Source organism: Lygodium microphyllum, chromosome 23 (assembly GCF_053477565.2).
Source record: "Lygodium microphyllum isolate KBCC chromosome 23, Lygodium_microphyllum_v1.1.10, whole genome shotgun sequence".
Classification (NCBI taxonomy): domain Eukaryota; kingdom Viridiplantae; phylum Streptophyta; class Polypodiopsida; order Schizaeales; family Lygodiaceae; genus Lygodium; species Lygodium microphyllum.
The window spans coordinates 45,035,263-45,047,033 of record NC_141157.1 but is presented as its reverse complement, the minus strand read 5'-3'; the positions used below and the strand labels follow the sequence as shown (position 1 = coordinate 45,047,033).

The 11,771-nt window shown below is 39.5% G+C and overlaps 1 protein-coding gene across 2 annotated transcripts; it reads left to right on the top strand.

Annotated features, from left to right (window-relative positions):
- Nucleotides 1-294: 294 nt before the first annotated feature.
- LOC148016130 (uncharacterized) lies at nt 295-5,742 on the top strand. 2 transcript variants are annotated; one of them, XM_087663664.1, is made up of 5 exons: nt 295-711; nt 3,215-3,303; nt 4,993-5,065; nt 5,168-5,272; nt 5,354-5,742. In XM_087663664.1, the coding sequence occupies exons 1-5, from the start codon at nt 454-456 to the stop codon at nt 5,432-5,434; spliced, it is 606 nt and encodes a 201-aa protein (XP_087519790.1). In that variant the 5' UTR covers nt 295-453; the 3' UTR covers nt 5,435-5,742. The 2 variants fall into 2 exon arrangements, with proteins under 2 accessions (XP_087519790.1, XP_087519789.1); XM_087663663.1 differs by having other exon boundaries at nt 299-711; nt 3,209-3,303.
- The last annotated feature ends 6,029 nt before the right edge of the window (nt 5,743-11,771 follow it).

Here is an 11,771-nt window from a genome sequence, read left to right as displayed (position 1 = left end):
AATGCGAAGTAAGCGAGGTGTAGCCTCGCGAGCTTAGTAACGATTCATACCGCTCAAAGTGCGGTAGTAGGTGTGGCTGGTGTCCACGTCGGCTAGTAGAGAGAGCTGAACATGCGTTTTGCTTTTTAAAAAAAAAATTTTAAGGGGGGGGGGGGGGAGGGAGTCACCTTATTGGCCAATAACCCTAGAGAAAGAGTTTCCAAAATGTTTGAAGGTATTCCACTCGGGTTCAAAGCTTGGACTAAGGTTTGAACCTTGGTCCCTTTGGGACCTTGGTCCCAGCTCCATCCAAAGCCCCTTTTCACCTCTCCCCCCTTCTCTCTCTCCCCAAGGCTTGCGTGCATTTTCCATCCAAAGAGGCCAAAATATCTTCAGGAGTAGAACAAATTTTTGGTTGCTGGTGGAAGAGAGTGAGCACACTTGCAGCCCTAACCCTAACCCTAACCCCAGTCAATGGATATGGACTCTGTGCACCTCTTATCCAGAGCTGTGAGCAGGGACATAACATCCATGGCGTCTGCGTCCACATCAGCGCACATCGCATCTTCGGCGTCCCAGCTCTCGGGAGACCGCATTTATCTTCTTCCGCCGACAAGGTTACGGCTCCGGGTGACCAGTACTACTGCGAAGGCAGGGTTGAGGTGGCAGGACGCCTCGAGCCTGGGAGTCGACTCTCGTGCAGGCTCCGCGAGACCGCAGCAGCTGATCAAGGCATGCCTCATATTTCCTTCCGTTGGTCAAGCTCGTTTCGTTGTTCCGAGCTTTCGATGTTCATTTAGGTCCCCGGAGGTTAACCGTAAAATGTATTATCGGATGCCTTGGCTGCTTACGGAAGAAGATTTAGACCTTTCCCCATGTGGCATAAGGGGCTGTGTGACTTTGTCTTCCTCTACCCCCTACGTGAAACTTCACATTGTGGGAATCATAGGGGAAATTTTAAATCTTCTTGTGATGGTTTGTGCACTGGCTTTTCATTTTACATGTTGTCCTAGCTGCCCATATTGACCGTTTAAGAGTCATTTTGCATTGTGTTGCTTCTTCAAAATTCCGTTTGTGCTCACATCTACACGTGCATTTGCAAACTTTTTGAATGAAGGAAGCATTCCACTGAAGAGTCTTGGAGCAGTTTATGCAATCCAGATGAGCATTTGGAGGTCACTTGCATTTTCCAACTGTGCAGTGTCCTGTTGCAACTAGCAAATAGGCTTGTGTGCCAATTTTTTAGATCATCAGAGGATACCTGTGTTATTAGTCTGTGAAACGTTTCCGGTGGTAACATTCTGTCCAAGCATACCAGGCATCGTGGTAAGATCCCTAGCATATTGCATCAGCGGGCAAAGGCTTCTGAAAAAGCCAGTTTGTCATTGGTACACTCTCAAGCAAGACAACCTTGTGTACTTACACTTTCCTTGCTTAAAGGCATGGATTTAGCTGTATGGAGAGGCTCTTTGGTGTAATTTGTATTAGGACCTGGCTGTATTAGCAGCTTAAGAATGAAATCGAGCAAGATGGATGGGTAGTCTAACTATTATGTCATAGCTACTCTGTAATTGACTCCAGAGAAGGATCTAATGCAGATCAATGGTGGTCTTCAATTAATGGGAATAGTACTCTTTCCTGCATGGAGTCTTTGGGGTATTTGACATAGGGACCTGGCCATGTGTAGCTTCTTTTGGAAACTAAGCAAGAGGGAGGGAAGTCTGATTACTCACAGTAGGGACTCTCCAGCCCACTCCATGGGAGATGCATATCAGTAGTGCCTTTATTAGTGGCGAGGACTCTGAAATTGAGCAGCGTGAGCAGCTTAGTGAATCAAAGGGTTGTGTGACATGATTGTGATGCTGCTCCACCAGTTCACTCTACCTACCATTGATTGAGTGTCATATTTCTTTGAGGAGATCCTTAGCTTCTGATAGTGAGCTTTTTTATTTCTGCTACCAAAACTTTTTTGTGCCATTGTTCCTTGATTCATGATAGACAATCTTGCGTTTTCAAACATAATTAACACTCTGAAATACCAAACGGCCTTCTAGAGGACTTTGAATGCTCCTCTATTTGTTACTTGTTTTGCTTGTTCCTTCCCTCTAAATACCTCTTAAGTTAGGTTGGCTTTTGTTTCAGTCCCAATATTGCCTCCTCTTGCGGTTTTGTCTGCAATGTTGATTAGGGCAGAGTTGGGCACGTGTGCTGAATTTATACATCATCAAAGAATACCAGTCTAATTAGTCTTATACTTTTTGAATGGTAATATTCTGTTCAAGCTACCAAGCATTATGGCCCATGGCAAGATCCTAGCATTTCACTGCAGCAGGCAAAGGCTTCCAGGAAAGCCACTCAGTTGGTGGTACAGTCTGAACAGAGTCAAACCAGTGTACTTACACTTGCTTGCTCCAAGGCTTGGATTTGGCTGTATGGGCAGTCTGTTCAGGGCAACTGATATAGAGATCTGGCCATATGAGCTGCTTTAGGTTGAAATCAAGCAGGATGTATGGGAGGTCTAATTTTTTCTTGCAGGTATTATATTTTGGATTCTAGGGAAGGATTTAATGCAGATCAACGGCGGCCTTCAATTAATGGTAAGGGTACGCTTTTCTTCATGGAGAGTGTTTTTGGGGCATTTGATACAGGGATCTGGCCTTTTAATAGCTTCTTCTGGAAATTGAGTGAGGCATAGGAAATCTGATTATTTGTTGAAGGGACTTTGCAATGCACTCCATGAGAGATGCAGATGGTGGTCCTTTACAAATGGTGAGGACTCTGAGATTGGCCAGGGTGAGCAGGTCAGTTAAGGAATAGGTTGTGCTGACATGATTGTGGTGCTCCCTTATCAATTAGCTCTGCTGGATATTGATTGTGTGCCACAACTCTTGGAGGAGGTCCATAGCTCTTGATCTTGAGTATTTTTGAACCCCCACCCAAACTTTTGGTCTTGCCATGGCTACCTCCTCAAACAGTCCTGTTGTTCTTAGCTCTATTGTAGATTTTCATGCTTTTCTTTCTCTCCAGTAATGCCGTGAGATGGATTGGCTTACTGAATGTGGTATGTGGTATGTGGTATGCCTCTAATGTTGTGTTTTTGAAGGCTTTTTAAAAGGAGTGTGGAATGACATTCTTCTGGACTTTTAATGCTCCTTTAGTTGTTACTTGTTAGTTTTGCCCATTCACTCTATGACTCCAAGTTGTGAACTCTTATAATGTTTATGGCCAGTTACAGGCACAGGCTGCAAAACAGACTTTTTCAAGTTTTGATGATCTTCTGAAGAACTCACAAGTTCCAGTACTGGTAGACTTCTATGCCACTTGGTAAGGTTTGGCTGTTTCGACTTAATGTTCATGGCATTTGTCCTTTTCTGTTACTTGATCTGATAAATGTATTGATGAGGTCCTTTTAGTGCTTCATACTCAATAATCAAGCTCCATGTGTGGGCCTATTCACGTCCCTCTTTGTTTTTGCACTGGTATTGATTCAATGTGGAGTATTTATACATTTTATCATTGAATGGGAATTGTTGTTAAAAAAGCTCGCAGGTTCTGTGAAGGTTCTTTCACATTAAAACCGTTTAAAATATTTCCTTTCTTGCTAGTTGCACGGTTGAAGCAGCAGGGCAGTGTCTGTCTGGTATTCTACTTTTGTGATGTCTGAAGTACAGTAACTTGAACTGGTTGTCAGAGTAACTGGAGCATTTCATACCCACGTTCAAGTGCTAGAGAATATGTAGAGGCCTGTGCTACCTGTGTGCTTGTCTTTACTTGGCTCTAGGCACAGGATGCGATGCAGTCCCTCCTAGAACTGTTCCATCTGAACGTGTATAAGTGAATGGATTTTTTGAGCTGTGCCTTCATGACACATGGGTAGAAAGATCTGGGACCAGAGTACTCATTCTGTATGTGCATGCATTTGATTCAGACACATAGCTTTGGGATTAGAATGATTGCAAACTCTGATTTTTGCATGTATGAGGACTTGTTCCAATTCTGTCCGTCTTTTGTTCCAGTTCTGTCTCTTCCACCATTGGGATTCACATCTCATAAGCTGCCTGAGAAAAAGCAGAGGCCTGTGATACTTGTGATCTTGTCTCTCGTCAACTCTAGGCATAGCAAATGATGCAGTCCCAGCTAGAACTTGTGCTTTTCATACTTGTCTAGTTTTCAGGGGAAAGTGTCTGCACACATTTCTTCTGTATGATATGGACATATCGTAAGTCTGATTGTTCATGCATGTATTTGATCCTTACACGTTCCATTGCAATTACAAATAATTGCAGACTTTGTTGACTTTTGCAGGTGTGCGTCCTATGTATGCATAACCTACAATGTGTTGTGGCTGCACAAGCAAGTTGTATCTTCTTTTCTCTTCTGCTCAAATCTAGAGATTTAACACCATTAGGAATTATTTTACTTAAGCTGCCCAGGAAAAAGCAGAGGCCTGTGATTCTTGTGATCTTGTCTCTCGTCAACTCCAGGCATAGCATACAATGCAGTCCTAGCTAGAACTTGTCCTCTCCATTCTTGTCAACCTGACTGGGGAAAGATTCTGCATACATTTCTTGGGCTATGAGTTCATGTAGACCTATTGCAAGTTTTCTTGATTACTTCCTTTCTAGTTTGGGTAATGAAGATATGTACTTGTTACAAGTGTGTAATATCTTTTCTAGTTTGGGGAACTTGGCTGTTTGTTGTAGGGATGATTGTAAAATTGCTTCTCAATATTGCTTGATATTATTGTGGTCAGCAGGAATGTAAAACAGCTTGTGGTCTTACGATCTACAGGATATTAAGGAATATGTGTATAAACTTAAGTACTCCATGTAAGTACCTATGTGGTAACATTCAACGATGACATAAGATGTTATCATGGCACGATTTGCAGATACTGGAATTGGTTGTGGTTGTCTTTAATTTGGTGCCGCCACACTTGTTCTCTTAGTGACCTTGAAGAAGTATTTTATGAAGTGGACAGCCACATTTTTTCTCTCAGATCTTCCTTTTCAGGTGTGGTCCTTGTCAGTTTATGGTGCCGGTATTGAACGATGTTGGACAAGCACTGAAAGACAAGATTAAGATTGTAAGTTGAGAAACTAACTCAGCATTATAAATTTGGGCAACTTCTCTATAGGGACTCTGGTTTTATATTTTATAGGTAACTCTGTTTTACTTGCCATTGCAGGTTAAAATTGACTCTGAGAAATATCCAAATATTGCCAGCCGATATGATGTCCAGGCACTCCCAACTTTTGTGCTTTTTCAGAACGGTCAGCCTATTGATAGATTGGTATGCCTCTTGAGCTTTTAAGTTCTACTTGTTTTACTTTGTGTCAAAGCAGTTCTCAAACCTGTAGTTTTGGGAGTCCAGGAAGGAGCAATGACAGCACCTGAGTTGATCAGACGAATTGAGGGACTGCTGGCTGCATCAAAAGCAAAGGCCAGGGACTAGTGTAAAAAGATGTTATCTACAACTTCAACTTCATTTGTGGGAATGCCTGTATAGTAATCTTTTGGCTTGTAATTCATTATTATTTTCTGACGAACTTGTAGAGAGGGTAAAATTATAAAGTCTTTGAAGATTGTTTGTCGCAACAGAACCTGTCAGACTTTGTACCCTCTAAACCAAATTTATGCAAAATGTGGGCCTAAAGAAGAAATTATAGATTTCGATCAAACCAATAGTGTATTGAACTCTTACAGTTTCTTTCTGAGATTTGTGGAGTTGGTTGAAATGTTGTAGGCTTTCCCTCTGAGATTCATGGAGTTGGTCATAAAGGTTATAGGCTTCCAACCTGTCAGATCATGGGGAAAATTCAATGCATGTCAAAAGCTCTGGTGTGTAATATCTGTCATGATGTTATATGACTGGACTACTTATGCTTCACACTCTTCATTCTTTAGGTCATGTTTGTGTCATGATAGAATACCCAAGTTTTTTGCGTGAATTTGGAAGCACCATGTCTGCTGATTTGGCTTTATTAGTGCAAGCCTTTTTTAGTGTATTTATGATTTGGACAGTTGTGCAAGTATCATGAGTTTTCTGTGAGGCTAGGATTGTTGTAAGAACCTATGGAGTTCATAATGTGAAGGTCTCTGATAGATGCCATAAGGTGAAATGTTTGATTTTGCTGTTGAGTTGGAGAGGTTTACCCCAATGATTGGTTGGTGGGAGCAGTTTATATAACTCACTGTGTGAAATAATATTGCAGTTGAATTATTTTGCCACGAGTATTTCTCACTTTGAATGCCCAAGTATTTCAGATCTTAAACAGCTACTACAAAGCTTCAAAGGGTATGCATGATTTTGGTGTCTTTGAAGAGCATGATGCTGTGTGGGTATGCTTTAGAAGATTGTGTAATAGTGAAGCTTTTCAAATCTTCTGATGTCTCCTTGTGTATAGAAAAGACCAAGCAATGGTTGAAAGCAGTTGAGTAGTCATCTGTTATAAGATTGGAATAGGTTGCAATTGCTATGTTTCAGTGAAGTCTGAGAATGTTGAACCACACAAGGGGAAACCTTACTAAAGTTGACAGGTGTTTTGGTGGTGTCCCAGTTGTTAATGCACAACACAAATCTTTTGATATTCAGACAATATCTGGGCAGAAAAGGGACGATCTCAATTTTGGTTGGGATCTAATGTTTCTACAGTTCTGAGTAATTTTTCTGTTGCCCGCACAATCAACATCTGTGCAGAAAAAGGAGGCTCTCAAAAATTGGGTTGGGATTTAACGTCTCCTGCTTTGGGTTATCAACCTCTCTAGGGTGAACACAGTTTGGGATAACTCTCAAGCATCTGTGGTATATGCTCTACTAGAGAGGTAGAAACGGAGATAGCCTGGCAATTTGCTTTGAAAAAGAAATTCAACTTGGTGATTGAGGTTTACTCATTACTGGCCACTGGCTGTTTTGGAAGGAATGCTGTGATTGTAAAGCTAGAAGATTGGAGACCACTTGTAGCCTTCTTATGGGGAATTTATTCCATGACAACTTTGTGAGTAAACTGCTGAAATTATGGTGTCTATTGAATCACACAGTTGTGTGGAATATCTTTCAATTGTTGATGTAAATGGCAAGTTCTTGAAGTGGAAGGTTGCTACATTCCTGAACAATATATAGACATCTATAGATTTTCTATTACACACAGATGTCTATTGGATCACAGCTGTGTGGAATATCTCTCAATTGTTGACGTAAGTGGCAAGTTCTTGAAGTGGAAGGTTGCTACATTCCTGAACGATACATAGACATCTAGAGGCATCGTATGTTTTCATTTTCTATTCAACCTGGTAGGGTTATTTCATTCTCAGGTCAACCACAGAAGTTTATTTAATTGCTCCCAATCAACCTGGTAAGGTTATTTCATTGTCAGGCTAACCACAAAATATTATTTATTTGTTCCCTGAAACTTGCTACAGTGGGTCTATTTGGGTTTTCAATGGTCGTGATTTTGCTGACTGATGCTTTAGTAGCCAATTTCATCTTTCCATAGTGAGATACAGCGGCAAGTATTATAGACCTGTCTGATTGTTTGGATCCAAAATTCTAGTTGGTTGGTTGGGGCTGTTGACATTACAAATGTTGTCCAACGATCTTCTTCAAAGATGGTCTTCTGGTTAGTGAACTAGTATGAACTACACTTTTGGAGTATTGGAACTACATTGCAAGCTAAAGCTTCAAAGATGGTCTCCTGGTTAGTGAATAAGTATTAATAACACTTTTGGAGTATTGAAACTACATTGCAAGCCAGAGCTTAAAAACCATCAAAATCGTCTTTTCTTTTGGAGGTAGTCACGAGCATGTCTACTTCTCAAACAATTAGTATGAAAGCTTCTAATAAAGATTCAAGAATCACATATAGCTGCATGGAGCATGACTAATGTGTTGATCAGAAAGTATGGAACTTGCATCCCCTCAAAGAGTAGCTTTTGGTTCACATTTGAAAACTTGTGAAAGGAAGCAAACGTGTTATGATAGGTGGCAAAATGTTTTTCGAAAGTGTATCAACATTCGTCACTATTTTCTATGTCCATATCAGCGTTTTCTTTAATTCAATATAATGGGATGGAAGTACCATCATCTGGCTCTTTACTATCACTGCCTTTCTGTTGGAGATAAGATGTAGGTGGTGGTGTTAAGCAAGAAACTGTATTTGAAAGCTCTATTGTGGACCCTAATTCTCAAATGGGAAACAATAGGATTGTCTACGATTAAATGTAAAAGATAATGAAATTGGGGTTATCTTTTAGTTGAGCACCTAGTATATGCTACAGATTTACTAATAAGGCTCCTTATTCTACAATGCTAAATATGTAATGTGCATAGACTTATTAGAGAGTTAGAGCTCTAAAACCATGTACCCATCTCAAGTCACATGATGCCATCTTAAGTAGTACCTTCTTCCATGGTGTCCCCCTCTAAATTAAGTTAAGCCCTTTCATGAAAAAGTTGTCATTTTGCATCATTTATCTTCTTGGTCTTTTGATAAAATGGTCGGTCACACATGGACGAAGTGCCTCTATCTTGAGAGCCTTATTGGATTCAAGAGGCTTTTTGACCTTGGACCATGTTTTCGCTTGTAGAGCCATTGCTGAAGAAGTACCTCTCTATCTTGTGGGCCTTAGAGAGAATAAGGGCAAATTGGATTCAAGAGAGGCTTTTTGACCTTGGACCATGTCTTCACCTACAGAGCCGTTGCGGAGGGCAGGGCCCATTGGAGATGGGTCTATGGTTTCTTTGTGGGAATTTACAAAGCTTTGGAGTTAACCTTACGGTGTTTAATACCACACCATAGTTGGTTAGGAGATCAACACCGAGCTTCAACTATGGTAGTATGAGATGAAGTATATAGATTATTATTTATAGGATCGGTTTGATATATGACGACATTACATTAGCTTGCACATGGTGGATGGAGGTTGATGGGGAGACCATTGGTGTTCATGATTTTGAGGATAATAAATTATCAAGCTTCGGTTTCACATGTGATTGTTAGAACTAAGTGGTTTCTTGACTGCGGTGGAGGCTCTTACTAGATTACTATCACTCATACAAAGTTTATGGGAATTCCCCAAACACATTATATGCACAACTAGCCCTTGATTTTTAATAATAACTTGTTGTAGTGTGATAGTTCAAGTTAATATGCCGAGATGGTATCGTGGTTTGAGTCACATGGCTTTAGCATGGATAGGCTATTGCCCTTTTGATACTCCTTAATGCACCACCTCTCACTCAAGTTATTGAGAGATTGTCTTGATCATTAGATAAGATTTTATTTGACTAGAGACTAGGAGGATGTGGTTGGTATTAGTACAGGAGATGGGAAGAAAGATGACTTTCTTATGAGATCACTTTCTCCACACTACTAAGGATGGGTTTATTTTAGGCTTGTGATACATGGGTATCTACTTAGCACATGTGATATACACATCTTCACACTAGTTAGAGATTAGAGATTGAGACTAGTAGATAAACATCCACACCTCCAAGGGAGCATATATGTCAAATATTTTAGCAAGAGCTAAAAATATAGGAGCATCATATCTACCAAACTTGTAAGTTTCGAGGGTGGTGCTTTCATTGTTATCTAGAAACAAAAAATTTAAGTTTTTTTTGATTTATTTTTTGTTTTCTAAATAGTTTCATCATTTGATAGAGTTGTAAATTATCTTATAACTCATTTTGGCATATTCTATTTTTTTTCACACTCAAAAAATTTCAAATTCCTCTTATATAAATGCTTTTAAGAGGGAGAGGCAAGCCAAGTCCTTTAGGCTTGGTACAGGCTTTTGCTTGAGAATGGCCCTAACAAAAAAAAAAAAAAAAAAAAAACTATTAAGTAAGAATCTACCACACCAATTACTGAACTTGACATACTATCACCAAGTCTATATGGCGTTAAATAGTTTCCAAAAAATAGATTTGCTATTTGGCTCCTTTGGAGGCTTTGTGTGTGTATGTGTGGGGTCTATTAGAGAGAGATGTGTCCTAACTATTGGTAGATGTGGGTTCAAATCTTGTAAAGTAAACTTGGGAAAGGATTCCAATGTTTTACAATTGCTGGTTGAAAATTCTAAAGCATATTCAATGATCACAAATTTTGTTTTAAGATAATCACATATCCTTCACAATCTTTGATTTCCAAATCAAAACTTAATCATTTGATGTTGAATGTAGTTCTAACTGGTCTAAATGTACGTGTACTTGAAGAATCTCTATGTAGATTGTTACAATCTTAGTAGGTAAAGGATAAAATTATTGGAAAATTATAAGCCAAATTTTGCAAATAAAAAATGCTAGACACAATGGCCAAACTTGACATGTAACCATGAAGCCTACAAGGTGACAATGCGTTTTTCCAGAAATAAAAAAGAAGAGAGAAGCTCCTTGGATTTGTCATTCAAGGCATTCTCTCTAAAAACAATTTCAAGGAGAACTCTCTCCCCTAGCACCTCACATTAGACAAACGTAAATTTGGATCTACAGAATTTTTTCCTTTAGTATATCAGGAGTTTCTAGGCAACAAGCTCATAATGTGATGATTATGGTTCTATTCTTATATAAATACAAATATATTTAAGTTATGCAAACATAAGGATGTGACATGATGTCCATTAATTGTACGTATAAATGACATGAGATAAGAAATGTGGTTAGTTCAAATAAAGGTCTTCATGGTTTAATCTACACTTGTGTGCTATGTTATAATGCAAACATTTTAAGAACATAATATTGATCCCACATGGCAAGTATACAAAGATTCTCAAATCAGAGAAACACTCTCTTTTCTCCTCAACTTGGTATTAGTTAAGGTGCCATGAGCTTGGAACCCTTTGAGCTTGTGTGTGTGTGTGTGACCGCATGTCATTAAAGGTGTCATTGGGATAGTGAAGAATGGTAGATCACTAAGGGTTGCATCACGTCTAAGTCTTTAGACTTAGGGGACTAGATGGGGAGCAAAAGCACTAGGCCTAACCCCTACTTTGACTAGGCTCCAACAAAGAGAGAGAGAGAGAGCAGCTTCAAGCCTGAGGTTTATGTTGCTTTGCCTCTTCCGAGTACCTCAAAGAGAAGCTATTCGGACTTCTTTGGTAGTGGGTGCTTTATTTTGGACATTGGCTTGTAGTTCACCTATCATTTACTATAATTTTATGGGCATCATTGCTAAAATTCCGTTTTGAGTTATTCTACTGAGAGCTAACACTTGTTTTAGGCATCTTAGTGCTTCTACTTTGTGGACATCAATCCATTGAGTTGTTATCCTCTTGTTGCGTTCATTTTTGGCTTAGTTTTGGGCCTTTTTATTTTTATTACAACCACCCATTCTTTATTTGTTTTGCAATTATAAAGGGAGGTGCTTCTAGTACTTCCAGGGATAGTGCCATCTTTAACATTGATAAGTTGGATGACAATAACTTTAACTATTGGAAGACCTGGATATGGCAAGTTTTGGTGCAAAGAAGTAGGTTAAGCCATTGAAATGCAAATACATAAAGCAAGAAGATATGGATATTGACACTTGGGATGACCTTGATGAGCTATACAAGTTCCACTATCAAGTGTGAAGAAAGGCAAAGGGAAAGTAAAAAATAATGCTAAGACATTTGATAATCAGTATATAACTAAGTTCATTGTCAAGATTAGGGAGATTAATGCATTGGAGTACAATTCAAATGATTGTATATTGGTTGCTTATTCACTTGGTGCCATGCAGTTGACTGATGCTTAGTTTTTATTCTCTCCGTGCCGATTTCTTGATTTGGAGGCTTTCTTTCATGTGACCCCA